We start from the raw sequence: 20,106 nt of genomic DNA, 5'->3' as shown, positions 1-20,106 counted from the left end.
GCTCTGTGGGTAATGTCATACAGGCCCAAATAAGCTCCCCAGACTGAATGACTATGAGCAACCCCTCCCCACTCAAAGCAGGGCCTCCCAATCCCTAACCCCAGCCAGCCCCGTCTCCATCTCCTTCTCACTCCCATACAGAGCCTGACTTCACAGAGCGTCCTCTTCCAGAGCCCAGGGAGGTGGTGGTGGCTGGGGTGGGTGCTGTCTCCTATTTCCATGTAGTTTCCTTCCTCAGTGTCCCCCTTCCCAGCTCTGACACCACAGAGCCTTGCCTGGGTCCCTGTTCCCATTCCTGCCCCCTTAGTGAAACATGATTCCAATTCCCCCACCCCCAGTCCCTGTTCCCATTCCCTCCCTTACTTCCTGATTGACTGCAGACTATATAGTAAAACTTGAGTTCTGCTTAGCTATACCTTAACCAATCATTTTACTAAAATTTACCTAAGTAATCCTAACATTTTGTAACATAATTCTCTAACCAATTATATCCCACTACCCTGATTAACTTACACCTCGCAAAATTAATTATACAGCAGACAGAAACAATTAGACAACCAGACAGATTAACAATAGAAAAGTGGGGGCCATAGAGATAAAAAAATACAGAAATGGGGGTTTCACAACCACAACTAATGAGAAGTGATTTCTTTCCAGCACGGATGCTGTCAAACTAAGTTTTCTTTAACCATCTTTATCTGGTGGTGATGGGCACTCTCAGGACAGGATTCTATTCCTACCAGCCCAATAGCACCTTATTTCACTGTGACTGGTTTGGAATGTGAGGATGTGACTGTTCACTTCCCAGCTTACGGCTGCCCCTGCCGCTTAGTCAAAGGCCTTAGCCTAAGAACAGGGCCTCAGACTGTCATAGTGAGAGAAGGCCCTTTACGCAGGTGACAGTGATTTTGATTCTTTTTTTTATACCTCTATAACTAGCTAAATGATAAACATATACCTCAATTCTTAAAGTACAGGCCTTTACAAGCAGGCCTGCATATCTATATCCTAACCATGTGCACCCACTTGTAATCGATTGCAGGATTGGGGCCATATGGCAGACACCTGGCTGCATACATAGGACTGGAAGAGACCTCTTGGGTCAAGACCAGCCCCCTGCTAATGCCATTGCAAGCAACACCCTCATAATCCCATTCATAAACTGACCCAGCTCCTTATTAAAACGAGTTTGGTTTCTTGCCCTCACTACTGCAACTGGGAGGCTGCTCCAGAACCTCGCTCTTCTGATGGTTAGAAACCTTCAAGTTTCCAGCTTAAATTTATTGATGTTCTTAAGAGCACCTCTGAGAGTTGAATCCAGAGCCGTGCAGACCCGACGTGAGTCAGCCCCCTACCCCAACACATGAAAGTTCACTCAAGTAAACTGTTGCATTAATTTGTATAGGGCTGCTCACATGAGTCAAGTTACCCATGTGCCCAAGTGTTTGCGGGACTGGGCCCTGATGGCCACAGAAGTTGAGGGGAGCTGTGCCCCCAGTTTCATATGGACCAGTAGTGGGCTCTACAATAATGAATCGTGTGAGCTTTATGGGGTAACGTTCTCCCCAGAGCAGTTTTCCCCCTTGTTTCCTGGTCTTTCCCCTCTTCTCCCACCCATGGCCTGTTACACGGGCTGCCAAGTGTCAGCCATCTTGTGTGACACACACACCCAAGCCACAGTAGTGCTCACGGAACAGAAAGCTTCCCTGCTGGAGCCAAATACGGAAGGGGCAGGCGTGGCAAGCAGCGTTGGTGGCCATTGGGACAAGATGAAGAGGTCCTTTTCCTGCACCCCGGGCCTCAAGCACTTCCTGCAGTGTCCTAGGCAACCCCAACACCATGTTTTAGCCCTAGCTACTCCCCCCCAGCCACTCCCACCAGCCACCCCTCACCCAACTTCTTCCAAGAGACTGCCACCCTCCCCACCAGGATCCCCAGTTCCCCCAGCCTCCCATCCTGCTTCCCCAAAGACACTGCCTTGCCAACACCATTCTTGCCCCAGCCACCCCATCACACTTCCCCCGCCAGCCCCCCTAAATACCCAGCAATGGTCTTCCTCTTCACCACAATCTACCTAATACTTCCAGACACGCTCCAGAACCCCTCCCCACAGATGCCAAGTTTTGTGCACCTCTGTGTCCTACCCCTGGCACCGCTTCAGGTCAGGGTTTATTGACCATACGCTGAAGTTTAGGGTTCTATGAATAATTGTTTGCATCTATGCAAACTACCTGAATATATAATTTGCATCAACTATCACACCTGGATCAGTGCAAAACTTGCCCCGACTGTGTTAACATCTGTGTGACACATCAGGGAGCAGAGACTAGCCTATGATTTTAATGGCTGCTGGTCCCTTCTTCACTGGGGACATGAAGTGTCATATCAGAGCCTGAACAATGTAAACAGGTTTTTCATAGAGGCTAACACTGAATCATAGAATATCAGGGTTGGAAGGGACCTCAGGAGGTCATCTAGTCCACCCCCCTGCTCAAAGCAGGACCAGTTCCCAACTAAATCATCCTGAAATGTGGTTCCTTTGTGTGGGGAGGTGCTACCACCTTGTGGTGTCTGTTTGTAAGCCGTTCTATAATATGCAAAAATACCGGAAACCAATACACCAAGCTAGGTAGTCAGCCACATTTGGAGTGCCTAAATACAGAACGTGCCTAAATGGCAACAGAACATTGGCCTTGGCATACAGCTGATACTTCAGCAGCAGGGATGCTCACATTTCTCCCACCTGGATTAAATAAAATTTAAACAATTTCTTACTGTCAGTCTGTCAACTGGTGGGTTGTGACTCCTGGGGCAGACCATAAAATGCAACCGGGGAGATCACAGTGTTGAAAAATCTAAAGCAAAGAAACTGTTGCTCGTTCGGTCCTTCAAGGTCAAGCACTTTCTGTCAAGCTCTCCAATCTCTCTTGCGCACGCACACCCACCCACCCCTCAATTACATAGGGCTAGCGTTGTTAACACGGAGCATTTTCATTTTCATCTTACTTTTATCACAACTGTAAGAGGGACATGGTGATGTTTGACAGCGTAAGGGTGTGCCCAGCTGAACTGGTTGAATAACAGTCTGACCTAAGTCTTGTGCTGTCCCCGACCCCACCTCCATGAGGTGAATTTTGCCCCTAGCCTTGTGGGCAAGCCCTCCTGTCTGACCCAACAGCATTTTCACATTGAGACGAGGAGTTACATGTTACAAAACTGGTCCCTTTCCATCATGGGGAAAGGTGTGTAGCTAAAAGATAGCACTCATGGGCCCATGGCAGGGCTGTGCTAAGACAACTTTGCCCAACTCTTGCCAATTCAAAGCTGCTGTGAAGTTGGCTTACCCAGCTACTGGTGCCTGATCCTTAAGAGAGGGGTCCTCAAGCTGTGTGCATATTCAGGCCTCCTCCCTGCCACCACACATAATCCCGATACCCATGCCCTACCTGTAGCCAGCAACTGAGGCAGAAGGATGTGGCTGAGGCACCCCTGTGACCTGGCAATGATCAGTTGTCATAAAAACATGTGGGACCCTAGGTCAGAGCCCAGGCTGTGGGCAGTCTGCCTAGTGGTTAGACTCAGACACCAGGAACTTTCGCACGCCCGTCTCCCCGAGCTGAGACGACACCTCTTCAGCCATAGCAGAGGCTTTGGGCGTGCTGCTATATTATTAATGCAGCCAAAAGTGTAATAAGGGAGTTGCTTTGTGGTTTCTTTTACTGAGCATTAATCTCCTGAATTAGATAATATTGGTCTAGCTAATAGTCCTGCCATGAGTGCAGAGGACTGGACTAGATGACCTCTCAAGGTCCCTTCCAGTCCTATGATTCTATGAACTAGATGCTGCAATATTGCAGCCTGGCTTCATTCAGGCCTGGTTTAATGTAGCAATACTTTGTAGTTCTCCCACATGGTGACTGATAAATAGCCCTGGGCTAGCTGCATGACCCGGTATAGGATTTCTTTGTGATGCGCAGAGCACAGGCAAAGCTTGCGCTTTTTCACTTTCTTGTCTGTCATAAGGGTTGTCTGTTGTGTCCAGAAAAATTCGCCCCTGAGCAGGGAGCCACTGTAGCATCTAAATCCCATTGGGAAGCAGATTTTCTCCTGACCTTGGCTAGCTAGCTTGCACAAAACCTAGCCAGTCAATTGCATTGTTCTACTTCAACTGCTATGCCGCTGCATCCGAATCTACACCCTCTGGTTTAATTTACGGCCTTTGCTTTGTCATCGCTGAAGTCATTCTCCTGATTGTTCAACCAACACAACAGCCTTTGCCATCTTCAGCAGCTGCCCCAGCTACCAGATGCTGCCCCTTTGAGAGATGGAGGTTGACAAATGCAACTCACAGATTATGCCAGGGAGACAACGTTGGTGATTTGGGCCGAGATCTTCAAATGTATTTAGGCACCTACCGCCAGTACCATCCTGTTCATAGGATGGACTGGGGCAACTGCCCCAGGCCCCACACTTTGGGGGGGGATTTGTTGGGGGGGCTTGCGCTTTGGGAGGGGCATGCTTTGGGGGGCCCCCATGCTTCACGATGCAGGGTCCAGGGTGGCCTGGGGGGTGACCAAAGCCAGGGCAGTTCATTTATATTCAATTTATATTATTGAAGATCGCCTCATCCAGGGGGCAGAAAAGAACTGCCCCGGCTTTGGTCACTGCCCCCCCACCACAACTGTGAGTGAAATTAACAAGGATGCCAGAAATAGCCCCGAATAACCACATTCAGACCAGGGAGTGAACAGCTAAGTTTAAACTGTTCCTATGCAGGCAGCAGGCTACCTGGGGAGGCTTCTCCCTCAGCCAGTCCCCCTGCTCGCTGCTACAAGCTAGAGGGGCACCCGTACAGCCGCTGCTGAAGGGGGGTTGGGAGAACAGGGAGCCTAGCCCTGTCCGCAGCCTGGCTGGAGGAGGAGGAGGGAGGACAAGGAGAAAAATGTGACAGTGAGTTTTCGGTTTTTCAGGCTTATTCCAATAGTAAAGTTTTATTACAGACAGTGCTGGTAGAAGTAATAGCTTTATTTTCTATATCTAAGTCATGCAATGGGAAGGATCCATGAAGTATGTAGGAGAGGTGGGTTGCTTGTGTTTGGACTGTACGGGTAAGAAATGTAACTTACTTCCACCCCTGGCCCCACCCCTTCTGTCTGAGGCCCCACCCCTTCCGAGGGTGGGGAGCAGAGTGGGACCCATACCGGTAAGAGCTGTATTTTACTTTCACCCCTGAACAGTAGTTTTTAAACCTGTGATCAGGATCTGCAGACTATATCTAAGCGTTCCAAAGGGGTCCACACCTCCACTCGCAATTTTTAGGAATCCACAAATGAAAAAAGGTTGAAAACCACTGGCGTACTGGCCCTCAATTGCAGGCCTATTTGTATACTGAGTCACAGGCAAAATAAGCGAGTGTGAAATCTACAAGAGGGGAAGTCTGCAGGATGGACCAAACAGCGAGGGGTGTCCTGTCCATGCATAAAGACAAAGGCTGAAACCGGTATATCTTGAGGGGCAAAGAAACACACTGGGTCCTTCACCTGGGAGACAAGCTGACAGTGTGTCTGTCTCATGAAAGGAGGATCACAGTCAAGTCTGGCGGTAAAATGCTGCAAGGATTCGGGCAAGCATTTCTCTACCAGACATGAAATCTAGGCTGTAGAATGCATGCTATGGTTTTGTTTTATAGGCAAGCATGTATTTCCAATCCTTCTGCTGGTCACCACTTGAATCTCTGTGCTTTGTTAAATAAACGGACACTAGATTTCATTATACACGTATCTGAGTGCTGTGTGTTAAGCCGAACGGTGATCTGCGGTGGAACTGGTATGCTGGGATATGCTGTCCTTTGGAAGCAGTGACTCTGTGAATCCTGAGCGTGACCAATGGCCATGGGGCTGGAAAGACTTGGTGGGTGGGAGTGTGCCTATCGCTAGCAGGTGGAGAGACAGCAGGGCCTCGGAAACCTAGAGGGCAATGTTTGTGTTGCCGGTGGCATAGGGGAGCTGACCCCCAACAGGCACGGACAAGGCCCTCCTGCCTCACAACCCTGGTACCCCCCAGGAAGTATCACTTGGAGGCAGTGCAGAGAATTTCCCTTCTCAGCATCTTGGCAAGTGGGGCTCACCCAGGGTCATAGTAATCACCATTTTCAGGACTGGGAAGGAATTTTCCCCTCGGGTCAGACTGGCAGGGACTGAGGGGTTGTGTTGGGTTTTTTGCTTTCCCGTGAAGCATGGAACCTGGGTCCCTGGCTAGGATCACACGGACCTATCTCACCAAGTCATTCTTTGCCATTACAGGGGCCTGAGGCACTGATGCACTGCGGTGTCTCCTATTCTCACCTGTGGCACACACTGCCTTAGGCTCCTGAGAGCGGTAATATTTTAGCCTAATCCAGGTAATTTGGCTAAATGCAGGGGTAAATGGCTGGGGTTCAGTGGTTTGTATTATATGGGAAATCAAATTATGTGATCCCTTCTGGCCCTAAACTCTGTGCTTCCCAGCAATCAAACCACCTTCATTAATGAGCGCATCCTGCTTGTTCCCAAAAGGGTAACGCTGCAGTGTTGGATCAGCCTGAGAGTTCAGTTTCATAGCAGAACAGACGTGCAAAAATGATAATACATTTATTGTGTCATCTACAGCAGTATACATGTTAAAATCTAGAACTGTTTCTCAGAACACACAAAAAGATTAGTCTAGTAAGCAGCAGCTGACATCTGTGTTTCCCCACTTAACAAAATGTAATAACCCCAGATCCTGTTACTAATAACGATAAAAAGGCCAGTATTAGACCCAGAGGGCCAGTAAATTCATCCCTTGACACCTTCAAAAGCCAAAATACGCTTTACATACATTAACTTGGCACAGCTCTTCTCGGGAGCTATCGCATGTTGAATTGCTACTGTAAAGGCAAGACGTTGGGAGAGAGAATGAAGATACTAACAGGTGTTTTTACAGATTATGCAGGTACCTTGAGACCTCTGGAGATTCCTGTACAGTGATAAGGTCCATTGGAACAGGTGTATGCAGAGGCCTAGGTTACTTCAGCTACTGAAAGACACTGCGAGGTTCATACCACACATTAACTCTTCACATGGATGAATTCCCCACAAAGAAAGCAAATGTGCAATAATAACAATAATATCCAGGTGAAAGGATCACAGGGGTTAAAACAGGGCGTGTTGTACAATACACATTTAGCTGAATGTCGCTCTCTACCACAAAAACACATAGAGCTTAACATCAGAGTATCATTAGATATTACTGCATGCTCCGTACTCCACCGCTCTCTGATAGTAGATGCAATCTGTAGCTGGTTGTGCCTATCTGAGATCTGTAAAGATATTGAGTAAATCCTGCCCTAACTCACTAAAGGTGCCCCCAGGTATAATGCCCCTGGTTTGGTAATGAGGCAGTTAACACAGAGGCATAACCCAGGAGGTTGCAAACAGAGATCTCAACTGTGGCTGACTCAGAGATGGCTCTGCATGCATCACATGTGAATCCAGCTGGTAGCATGTTTGGGAGCGTGCCCAGGGGAATCATGGTTGATAGCATACTTTTTTCACTGCTACTAGTAGAATCGCTGTAAGCCATCCTGTCTACTGCTGAAAGTAGCATCTACTCTAAAGGACTTGGAGACATGAAACCAGTGGGTTTGCAGCTCCTCAAGAGAGTGATTGACTGGAATCCTCTTGGGCTGTTTTACAGATACCCTTAGCAAGTTATAGGCTCCTGTGCTACTTTTCTCTCCTCTTCCCTACACTCAGGCAAGACAAGCAGGACTTTGCTCACATTAACTAGGGATGGGTACATTTAAAAAACGTTGGCAGTCAGAACCCAGCAAACACACAAATGTTCAGAAGTTTCTCTGAACTGGCCCAGCTTCTGCAGTCTGCAAGCACAGAACTGTGAATCTCCCGGGAAAACACTGTTTCAGTGCATTGCTGATACTCCTGGGCATGGCTAGAAATACCATGAGACCAGCCTTTCCTGTGGTGCTTTGGCACCATTTGATTTTGGTTGGGAGCAGGAAGTGCAATGTCAGCAAAATTGAAAGGACGATGGGCGGGGAAAAACCCAGCTAATGAAATGCTTCAAAGCCAAGTCTTGAAGAAAGTGCAACTGGGTTTGGTTCTAAAAATGAGCAAAGGGTCAGATGTTTTCCAGAAATGATTTAAATAGCCCTAATATGGCGGCATCACTGCAACTGAAAAGCCCCCTATCTGAAACCCGATCATTCAGGCCATAATTCTTATTGCTCCTTTGGACAAATCACCTTGGGAACATTCTCATTTCAAATGCTGTCTTCATGCATTAACAAGCTTCTCTTAATAAAGTGATTCAAAGGAAGGAAGAGGAAGTAGCCACCCTATAATTGTTGACTTGAGAGACTTATCTAACAAAGGACAAATGCTGTCCTTTCTGACTGGGCAATTGGAGAAGTCTAGGAATTGTAACTTCTCATGTCTTTTCTTCTTGAGAGAACCCAATCTATCTAAAACAGCCCAACGGAGCCATGATCTCAGTCGTGGCCTCTCAGCATGACTGTACTACAACTAATGACTACTACTAACATATAGGAATGATAGCATGAGCTACCCACAAACAAAGAGCATGATGTATATAATAAGTGAGCTGCATAACTTCAGAAAGTTTGGCTAATTTTGGCGCAGCATCGAGAAAGCTCTGAATTGTATCAAACACTAATCTGAACCTGGAAATCTTCTGTGAGCAGAGCAAACCTTCCTTTGGCAAGAAAAGCGATATTGAATAGGAAGTGGTGTTTTAGAGTACAGGGAGCAATGGCTATTAGCTCAGATGTTTGAATGAGTGATATGTCAAAGCATCCATATTTTTCCTGGTGGTCAAAATTCAAAATTTTCATTGACAAATCAAATTTTGGAAAATGTTGACCAGCTCCAATATACAGGAACAGCCTCCGTAGCGTGAGTCAGAGCCCACTGACTGCCTTTGTTACTACAAACAGAGCTTCTAGGCTTCAGAGCTGGACAGTCACAGGGTTTGAAAACCAAGAAGATGGTCACTGAGCGGAGGACTGGCATTGCTAAATGCGAAGATTAATGTCACCGTAGGCATTGGCAGTGGGAAGACCATCCTCAAAAGAGGAGATGAAAAGAATGGTGAACTACAAATAGTAGCAGCAGTGTGACGGGCCAGAGTTCAATATCTGGCAATGTAAGTTAGAGTGTATCCCAACTAGATAGAGGAAAAGCCTGGAAATACCATCAGGGAATACTGAACCTGTCAAAAGGTTTATAAAACCACCGGGCCACATTTCATTATTTTTCGTGTGGACAAGATTTTTAAGACTGCCAAAAAATACGACCGAAAGTAAGTTTCCTCTCTTATTAACGTAGTAAGCAAAGTACATGATCAAATTCTCTTCTTAGAAGTGTGTGAGAAGTTACAAAATGCCTCATTTCAACAAGCAGCCTGGAAAAAGTAGCCACTGTGGCAGGCTATGGTGAAATCTGTGCGGGCCATCCGACTGCCCATGGTGGGACTTTCCGAGGTATGTCAGTTCTCCTGATAAGACTGTTCTGTAATGACACGTAAACAGATGCTGTTAAACATTCTTCAGAGCCTTATGTACACAAAGGCTTGGAATTTCAAACACACAACAATGTATGGGGGGTGGGGGGAAAAAGGGTGGAAGAAATCCCTAGTCCTGCTGAAATATAAATGAAACGGGGAAAAATAAAACCTCTTTATATTGCTCTCATTTACAAGCATGTAAACTGAACAGGGGGGCGGGGGGAGTTACCATTTGGATTGTCTTCTAAGCAGCTCACTGGCACGTAGCAAAAAGCTACAGGACTATGTTGTGGCTGTTAAATCCCAGTATGTGTGTGTGTGTTGGGAGGCTGCTCAAGGAGCACACACCAGTGCTGGTGCTGCAACTTCCTCTAATGGATGCAGCCTGTGCTTTGCCCTGCACTATCGCAGCTCCATTGGCTACTGCGGAAAGGGGAGGGGCATGGTCACAGCCCTGCCTTTGTCCTGACCCTGATGAAGAATCTAGCTCTGCTGATGAAGAGGAGCATCTAGTCTGATTGTAGCAGGTTAGTCTACTTTGATCTCCCCCATCCCCAGAGCAAGCCACCATAATGTACATTTGGCACTTTCAGACTGTTCTGTTGTGTTAACTAAAGATCATCTGAAGCCATGGAAAACTCCATCAAAAGCTCTATTTAGAGACAGTTTCGCTGATTCGAGGACTTCATGGTGAAGGCATTAACCAGAACTGCGGTTCCACGCTGACCCTTTCAGCTCTGAGATATTGCCTCTGGCATCTTGAAAATAAATACTTTTTTAAGCGGTGAAGAAAAAAAAGCAGAACATGTAAGAGATTCTCAGCAGAAGTGACAATTCAAAGCTTCCCAGAAGGTGACCATTTTGAACATTACACCTTCCCCACAGGAACAAGAGACAGCAGCGCGTGCATTGTGGTGATGTGAGTTAAACAAGGAACGGTTATCTGTGTTGAGACTAGACTCTGTCTAGATGTGACTCTATCTAGTTCCCTCCATTATTTTTGCTGTTTCAATGTCGTTAAATCATGTGAATGGCTTTGCTGGACTCCCTACACTGTCGGCATCTATTTTCTGGTACGTATGGGCCAGGGAGATAATGTTAAGATCTGAACTCATACTAGTCAGAGGCCAGTTCACTTTGGAATCTAAATCATGGCTGAGAGTCAACTTCAGATGCGACACTGCTGAAATCTCACCAGCTGATCCTGTGACATTTCTGCCAACTCAAATGGTGGAGATTTCATGAGACCTGTGGAACTAATGAGATTCCACCATCTTGTTACAAGGTTTCAAGGCAGCCGTGTGCCAGTTCCGACCTCACATCAGCATAAGTAAAGTCAACAGAGTTGTGCCAGATTTACACCAGTGGTGCTGAGACCAGAATCCAGATTAGGGTCTATATTAAGGGCCTGTTCAAAGCTCACTGAAGTTAGTATCATGACTCTCATTGATTTCAGTGAGCTTTGGATCTGATTCCACAATCATAAAGAGCCTAATTCCATTCCCATTTCAAGGGCAAAACTCCCATAGACTCTAAGCAGAAGGATACTACCATGGTCCAGGTAGGCTTGCTCTTATAATTCCAGCATATTATTATTTACTGTGTCATAGTATGAGGTCATACTGATCATGAATTTATATATTAGAAGAGATAACGTGCTTGCTGCAGTTAAAAATAATCTTAAATTGATTTCACCCCCTTTGCCGCCTCCCTCCTCCCCAAACTGCTGTCTGGTCCTAAAAGGCACTTGAGGAACCTCTATCTCTGATAACTGCCACAAAAATATAATTTGTCTAGCCCTCTTAATGTAACGACCAGCAATGTAAGCAACATAGGCATAACTTGTCACCTTTGGGAATACACAGAAAGAGAGTTTGAATTCTGAGTTTTACATCCAGGAGAACTTTAGCTTTGATTAACTGATGTCCACGTGCAGTGGGAATCATGGCATGGATCTTCCAAGCAAACCCTAGCCTACTTCATGTTGTCCATTGGTTTTAGTGTTCTGGTAAAGCCCTTGTGGAAAAAAATAAATATTAGGATCCTGCAAACTGATGAACTCAGCACCTTTGAAGACTGGTCCCTTAGAAAATAATGGCCCATAACACTGTATTAACAGTGCTGCACACATGTAGTTCTTTGCGCCAGAACTGTAAGGACATGGTTTCTCATATTGTATCACAGACACAACTTCAGGACTGATCTACTTCTTCTCTGAACCTACTACAGTAACTAGGTAACTTCCATTAGACCTCCATATCCAATGGGAATCATCTGCCACAGACTAAAAAGAGAAGCGAGAGTCTTTCCTGAACATCACTGAGATTGTGCCATTAAAATCTTAAGCCCAATTTTTTCAAACATGAGTACTTAAGTTAGGCAAAGCAGCTGTATTTTTCAACCTTAGTGCCTCTGAAATTCAGGCTTCTTTTATTGAGGTACCTAGATTTTGGCACCCAGGGTCTCATTTTCAGAACTGCTGAGCACCCACAAATCCAAATAAAGTCCAAGGGAGATAAGTGTGCCCAACACCACTGAAAAATCACACCTCTCTTACACAGTATTTCTTTCAGGATTTTAAAATACATCTCGTAGCAGATCTCCCCATTCAACGGCAGACAACGGAACAGCAGCTCTATGCACTACAGACCCACAAAAGCTGCAGTACAGAAGATTTTGTACATTTACAAAAGCCAAATAAGAAAATTAGACAGGAAATGTATTATTGGCATATTATAAAAATGGCTCAAGGAGCAAAGCACACATTTTTTTAAATTCCATTTTGTTTTAATAACATGTACTTTCTAACTCCAAAATATATTTCACAGTAGAAATAAAACAAACACTGTTACACGTGAATAGATATTTACACATGCTTTGAAGCAATTCTTCCTTTTGGTTCCTTCTATCTTGACGCTTAGTGATGATGGTCACCAGAAGTGGTGACACGCACATCTAGCATCTTCAATTTACATTCGACATAAAGATACCCAAGAGCATATTTTGTGCAATGGCATTAGAATCTTTGTTTAGTAACTACTGGTTTCTCTATATATACCTGAAGTATGATCTTTCGAGTAACACTGAACAATACAGTGGCCACATGAATGCCACCACTGTAAGAGTGGTCAGTACTTCCAGTAAAAAATCCCACTAGAAGGGATTTGCCTGTACTTTATAGAATATATTAAGTATATAGAGAGCTACAACTTCTAGTAAATTCATTGCTGGTGAACGATACTGGATGGAAAATCTCAAAGACTGAAGTCCTCTCTCAGTCTACTGCAGTGGTTCTCAACCTATTTACCATTGTAGGCCGCATATGAAGCTCTCTGTGTGTTATGTGGGCTGCATCCACACAATATGTATATACACTACCTGCATGGCCCTGAGCATGTCACATGGGCAGCAGCTGTGTGCTGATTGGGCCGCAAGCAGCCCGCAGGTTGAGAACTACTGGTCTACTGAACAAGTACAGCATATAGTGTGGAAGCTTCCAACACAACATCCCACCAACCTGCCTCAATCCTGAGTTTGGGCTCTAAGAATCAAGAGGTGAATTCAGTCTCCAGGACCATTCAGCCCCTGGCCTCTCTTGCTGAGCCTTTCAAAAATAATAATGTGCCCATGTCAGATCCTCGGCTGAGGTAAACCGACGTAGTTGCATGGACACCAATGGTGTTGCACTGATTTACACCAGCTGAGGATCTAGCCTCCAATGTGTGCCAATTGCAAGGGTGGTTTTGTGATGTGGACACTTGCCCACGAGGAACTGGACTGAGACCCACCAACTCAACTAGGAGAGGATTTTAGAACTGCCAGAGAAAAACCTCTTGCTCTGGATTGAAATGTGGCACAAAAAAGGCCTCCAACCAGAGGCAAGTTTTAAATATGGTGATCAATGGCTGAAAATTGGCTAGTAACCATTCATGCAAAATATGCTTTGTCCATTATTTCGTTTTATAATACACTTACAGCATTGTCAGTATTAACCTCATGAAAGTCCATACTACAGAAAATACAAAACTAAATTTCATCTGTTCATTTAATATTAGATAGTTTTGTTTAAAAAATTATAAGTATATATTTACCGGATAGATCTGACTTTACCCCTCTCCCTCTTCAGTGTCTTTCTGGTCCATTAAGAACATGATTCATTGGGAAACTTGCTAAAATAGCTATTTACAGCATCTGATGAGAGAAAAGTTTCCAATCTATCAGTTAAAAAGTACTTACGTAATTTTTGCACAAGGTCTGGAACATAGGGGGCCAAATTCTACTCTCGGTTAGGGTCAACCCCATGCAGAGGACTGGCAAAAAGCCTGTACATCATATAAATCCCACTTAAGACCTCAAAGTACATTTAAGCTGTACATAGTCCTTTTACTGGTCTTCTGTACAGGAGTGAATTTCACCCTTATAGTGGTGTGAATCTGGAATAAATGTCTGCTCCTGCACCTACTGTAGTCAAGGCAGCACTCCCATTTATTTCATAAGACCATAAAAATGGCCATACCGGGTCAGGCCAAAGACCCATCTAGCCCAGTATCCTGTCTTCCGACAGTGGTCAATGCCAGGTGCTTCAGAGGGAATGAACAGAATAGGTCATCATCAAGTGATCCATCCATTTCAATGTATTGCAGGATTGACTCCTAACTCTACTGGGATTATTTTAGATTTACACGGCTGTAACTAAGAGCAGAATACGTCCCATAAAGCACTAAGTGTTAAGTATTATAATTAATACTTCTTTCGTAACTTTTCATGACTTTTTCCTTTTAAAAACAAGGAAACTATTTTTTTTAAAAAAACTATATTTAAAATGACATTAAAGTTTTGAACTAAACTAACAAAACCTAGTGAAATCAAAATCTCTGCCGACAGGAAAATGTTGTGTCTATATCTTCCCCCCCACACACACTTTCTTTTTCATTTCACTTAAGAACAAAGAGCTAACCATAATTTTGAATTCCCTGGTTGCTGTTAGTTTGAGTCCAAACCATCATATTTAAATGTCATTTTGTTTTTTAATACACTCACATATAAATCCACACAGAAATAAGAGCAAATACAGTCCTTAAAGCCTTTATGCACCACATAAAACCTCTCAAGAAATAATTGACATCATTGATGTTTGACTGAAGTAGATATGTATCCAGTCGTGGCTCTACTGCAAGGCAAAGTTGGAAAGGACTTTTTCTTTTGTCCCTCTGACATTGGCATTAATAATATCTGTTGGTGAACAAACAAAAGATCCAATGACAGAAGAAACTGCCAGATATGGTCAATGATCCAAAGTCTTTATCATTCTCTTCCGTAGTGTCTGACTGTTCACGTTAGGTGCTCCACAGACACTGAGGACATTAATCTTCCTGCACCACCATGTTGGACCCCTGTTGAGTCTCTTGTGCTGGCAAACTTGAGGCGTAACACTGTCAATGCCAGCCTGGTCGCAGAGGTCACACACACATGTCATGCCACTACCAGTCGCAGTGCAATGATCAGACATCGATGCAGGAGCTTCAGTGTAATTCAGAGGAAGCGAGACTCCTGGAACTGACCTTTGCCTCTGGGGAGGTGGGGGTGGGGAATCTTTGTTCACATTACTCAAAACTCCAACCTATCAACCCCAAAAATATAGATCTCTCTCAAATGGATGGCCCTCTTAGAAAATTCACAGCTTAGCTAGAACCTAAAATAGCAGCCCCCATCTCTGCTGCATGGATTCCTCTCTCCGGAATGGTGACAGGTATGCTGTCTCACAGTCACAGCAGATGTTCTAAGTCCGCTGAGTTCTTCTGACCAAATCCAGCCATGAAATCCATTTCCGGAGTCCTTGGTGAACTGGCTGGCATTATTAACCCCAACGCTATAGCTATATCCTAAGACTCCAAAGAGACTGAGAATATTCAGACACGAAAGATGGGAATGAGGCATAGCGACGATGCATTGGATTAGAAAAACAAACAAACCCAGACCCCAAACATAACAACAATGAAGTCCATGCACAGAGAGATTTATATCAGTTTGGCAACCAATGTTCACAACTGCACAGCAATCACTTGATACACTTGGCTGACAATGGATTACTTGCAGATGCTCAAAATAGGTGTGTGGGGGTGGGCTTGGCGTTTTATTGATTTTTTTTTGTCAATGGCATGGATCTTAGTGGTGTATTTACAATGATTGTTAAAAAAATATCCTTTTTTTCTTCTCTGCAAAATGCCAGGGATGTTTTGTTTCATGCTTGTGGACACATCTTACATTTAAAAAATCATAATAATAATCATTAAAAAAGAAAACCCACACCACCAAAATTATGATTTTTTTTTTAACGGGGTGTCTTGGGTTTTATTGGGGGGAGGGGTTATTTAGTTGCTCATGTCGCTAGATTCTCTGCATTTATGCTGGACATCCGAATCTGAGAGCTGCTCTTGCTCAGAATGGAGAGTTGTGTCCCCCCGTTCACTCCGCTGCTCGCCAGAGAGGGATGGCGATGTTTGAAATCCACAGCAAAATACCGGTTGACTTTCCAGCTCCTCCATTTTCTCTTTATTTCTGATTGCACCTTTAGGGAGAAACTTTAAAAGGTCATTTTTTTATGTACTTAGCCGCTCGGGTACATGCTGACAGACAATCAAGTTTCAAAAATAAACAATGCTTGTTTAAGTCCTGTCTTGAACTTCTCCTCTCAGTGAACTCTAGGGAGAATTCTAGATGTGCACGGGGTGGAGGCAGTGGGGAAATGCAATGCAACCCTATTGTATACTCAGTCTATGCTCACTGACATCAGGGAACATGAATTGCCACCATGATTCAGATCAGGGGTGCATCGAGGTCCTGTCATGTCCACTGCCTACCATGCTGACTACTGTCTCATTGATTTCTTATACTCCCCCATCTGTTGTCTCTTGTCTTACACTGAGATTGTAAGCTCTTTGGGGACAGGACTGTTTTGTTTTTCTGTGTTTGTACAGCACCTAGCACATTGGGGTCCTGGTCTATGACTAGGACTGCTTGGCATTATGATAATACAAATAATAAATAAAAATGTAACAATAACATTAATAATGTTCCTAAGCCCACCGACTCTCACAGTATCTGGGTCATGACTCTGGTCCAGTATCCTGTCTATGACAGCGGCTAATACCAGATACTTTGGAAGAAGCATAGCCATGAAATCCTGTAATGGACAAGTATGGACTCCTCTGCCCTTAGTGGTACTTTCTTCCTAACTCCAGGCAGTTAGTGGTTAGCTTGGATACTCCAGGTGAAATCCTGACCTTGTTGAAATCAGTGAGAACTTTGCTATTGACTTCAGTGTGGCCAGGATTTCACCCACCATATCTAGAGCAGAGGGATGATACGGTCAGTGATATTTTTTTTTTCAGTTCTGAAACAATGGGCTGCAACTTTGTGGACCCACCATCCTCAAATCAGATTGGAGTCTTTCCCTTATGAGTGGAAACAATCTGCATCACCATGCTTGCATTTTTTGCTCTCCATTGCATTTGGCACTTATTGAGTTAATCTTTCCTTGGGTATGAACCGCCCCCACCCAGTGAAGTCAATGGAAAGATTTCCCCTTTGATTGGCATTGACTTTGGATTGGGACCTTGGCGAACCATTCAAGACGGAATATGCTTCATCCACATCTCATCCCCATCTTGTTCCCAGTGCTTCCATCCGCCTTTTGTGGATGTGTGGCTAATGAAAACACTGCATTCTCCTCTCTCATTTCCCCACAAAGGGGTGACAGCAGGCAGATATGAAAGTGTGCATGCTACCCTTTCTAGCATCGTCCTGGTATGTCACCTAAATGACGCAATAATAGCACATGCTATGACAGGTACAGTTGGAAGATGAACAAGTAATTAGGTTTAACTCTTCTTTGTTAACCACATGATGCTCGCTGAACTTGTTGGGTGTATATATGACATGTACGCAGTACGGTACACTCACCTGCTGGGTCGCTGAATACCCAGGTATACCTAATGTGTCACTGATTGCAATGGGAATGTAAATACAACTTAGCAACTAATCTTCTATCTAAGGGAAACTCCCTACTTTAAGAACTCTAAGGATGGAAAGCTCGTTATAAATGCTAAGCATTATTAGGATGCTGCACATCAACTAGACAATATATCTCTCAATCTTCATTCATGACTGAGATGCACAGACAAAGTTAGAGCATAGTTTTATTGCATGGAAATGGGATTTCTCACATGCACAATTACTGTAGATTTGCCTATGTAAAAAGTGCAGAACACTGCCTAAAACTTCCCTGTAAGCAGTGCCTTGGCAAGGTCAGTTTTATATATACTTGGGGGAAAATTATATATAATTTTCATTATAGGGCCTTTCATTATAGGGCCAGATCAGATAATGTAAATCAGCATCACTCCACTGAGAAAAGCTGATTTACACCATCTGAGGATTCGGCCCTATATTTTTAATTCTCCCCCCCCACCCCACATCCATAGTAAATGGCACTCATATGGAAAACCACAATGACTGCAAACCCCAGAGACCAATTTGGGTTAATAACAAACAAAATAACTGTCAAATCTAGGATCAAATCTACAGTGTCTGAAAGGCAAGAATCATAAATGCCATGGCCATGACTGCAATTCATTCCTCTCCACTCACTGTGCCAAAGGCCAAAATTGAGAAAGTGCCCTTTAAAATAGGACTAAGTTATTTAACAAAATGTAAAGAAACTGCAAATATTACGCACAGCAAAATGTTGGAAATAAATATTAAATATTGTGTTGCATCTTTAGAGGCAAAATCCCCTGTTTCCACTCAAGGATCTCAAATCATTTTACAAGCAGTAATAAAAATAGCTCCAAATCACCTCTGTAAAGTATGGAATTATTATTATTCCCATTTTACAGCTACACTGTAACATAAGGCTATTAAGAACCCAATCCTGCACTGGTAGTAGGAGTCCCAAGTGACTTTCCGAGCAGTTACAGGGTAAGCCAGAGGCAAAGGCAGGAAGACAACCCAGACCTATCTGACTGCCAGCCCTGTACTTTGACCAAAAGACCATGCTTCCGGCTTTGATGAAGGCAGTCTGAAATTTGGATGCAAACAAGGAGTAGATAGCTAATGAATTACAGCTGAGAGGTGGGTTACACGGTGTGATCACAAGCAAATGTCATGCTAAACAGATGGGGGCGGAGGGAGAACAGGTAAAAATATCAAAAATCTTACCTCCCCATTCAAGAAACAATAGAGAACAGCAACGACAAAGCCCTGGATAAACAGCAGAGAAAAGACCTTAAATTAAAATCCTCAAGGAACTGATTGAAAATAGGAGGGGGCGAGAGAGAGAATTGCTAGTCTACAAAGCACCTACGGTAAGTGAATGAACACACAGTCAAAGAGAGATCCATGCACAGCAGTCATAACAAATCCAGAGTTCTCTTTTCTTTCTTTTTTTTTAAAAAAAGCAGAATTCATGGTATAATCACCTGGAAAGAGCCCAGTCCCAGTTCAAACACTAGTCTCTCCCGTTTACTGACATTTTCAGGAGAAAAGGCAAACACAGTGTAGTGAATTCCAAACAAGGGGATAAGCAGCAGAGTGGAGCGGGCCAGCCTCCTGTTACGACAAATTGAAAGAACGTTAATATATCTTTGCAGGGACAACTTGAGCTTTGATTAACAGTTTGTGGTGTTCCATTTGCAAAAAATAATAATAAATAAAAATAATATATACATAAAGTTTTCCCATTCGTTCCCATCCCCTGATTTTGCCCACATTTTATTCTGCCCCCATTTTCTGACACTTGGTACAGTCTGAGTCTGAATATGTATCAATAGTTTAGAACTGTGGACTATCATATTCTCTTATTTTGCTTGCATGTTCTTCTGGACAGGGACTGTCTCTTACTAGGGATATGTCCAGTACCAAGCACAATGGGCTTTGATCTTAGCAGTGGTCTCTGAGTGCTACCATAATACAAATAAAATCAAGAACAATAGCACACCTGATTGCCTTCTTTATATGCAGCACCCAGAATCTCCTCTCTGTGTGTTCACCTCTTCTTGAAAGAGAAAAGGTCTCCATTGTATTATGCATGCATGACTTTACTGCCCAGGGGCCTGATTCTGCTTTCATTTACACTGGTGGAAATCATGTGTAACTCCATTGAGATCAACTATGTTGCACCAATGTAAAATGGTGTGAGAGGAAAATCGAGCCCAGTGGGTCTAGGCAAGAATACTGGGAACTAAATATGAACTAGTGAGCAATTGATTCTATATGGATGAAATTCACGCTACATAGAGGGCCAGCACAATGTCGTTGCATCAGTCAAGCCCTAATTAAGCAAGCCTGTGGTTGGTGGGGCAGCTTGCCACCATGAGAAACCATCGCTTGCCTTCTGCTACAATACAAGTTGAATTTTTATGGGTAAGCACACAAAAGGAACAAGCCAACTGAATGCCTATCTGCAAACAAAGTGGATATAGCGGTCACAAAGATTAACTTCTGGTTGCAAAGGTTAATTTCCTCCAGTAGAAAGATGAGTGG

General features: G+C 44.1%; 1 protein-coding gene across 1 annotated transcript in view; it reads right to left on the bottom strand.

Annotated features, from left to right (window-relative positions):
• Positions 1-12,321: 12,321 nt before the first annotated feature.
• The window catches only part of ADCYAP1R1 (ADCYAP receptor type I), a 190,483-nt gene continuing 182,698 nt past the window's right edge, over positions 12,322-20,106 (bottom strand). Inside the window, exons 15-17 of the mRNA XM_045006930.1 lie at positions 19,044-19,173; positions 18,784-18,825; positions 12,322-16,132 (exon numbers count right to left, since the gene is read on the bottom strand). Coding sequence (XP_044862865.1) covers positions 15,944-16,132; positions 18,784-18,825; positions 19,044-19,173 — 361 coding nt within the window. The 3' untranslated portion in view covers positions 12,322-15,943. The remainder of the gene's footprint in view (positions 16,133-18,783; positions 18,826-19,043; positions 19,174-20,106) is intronic.

This window comes from Mauremys mutica, chromosome 2 (genome assembly GCF_020497125.1).
Source record: "Mauremys mutica isolate MM-2020 ecotype Southern chromosome 2, ASM2049712v1, whole genome shotgun sequence".
NCBI lineage: Eukaryota > Metazoa > Chordata > Testudines > Geoemydidae > Mauremys > Mauremys mutica.
The sequence above is the reverse complement of the archived record's forward strand: the minus strand, read 5'-3'. Positions and strand labels throughout refer to the sequence as shown.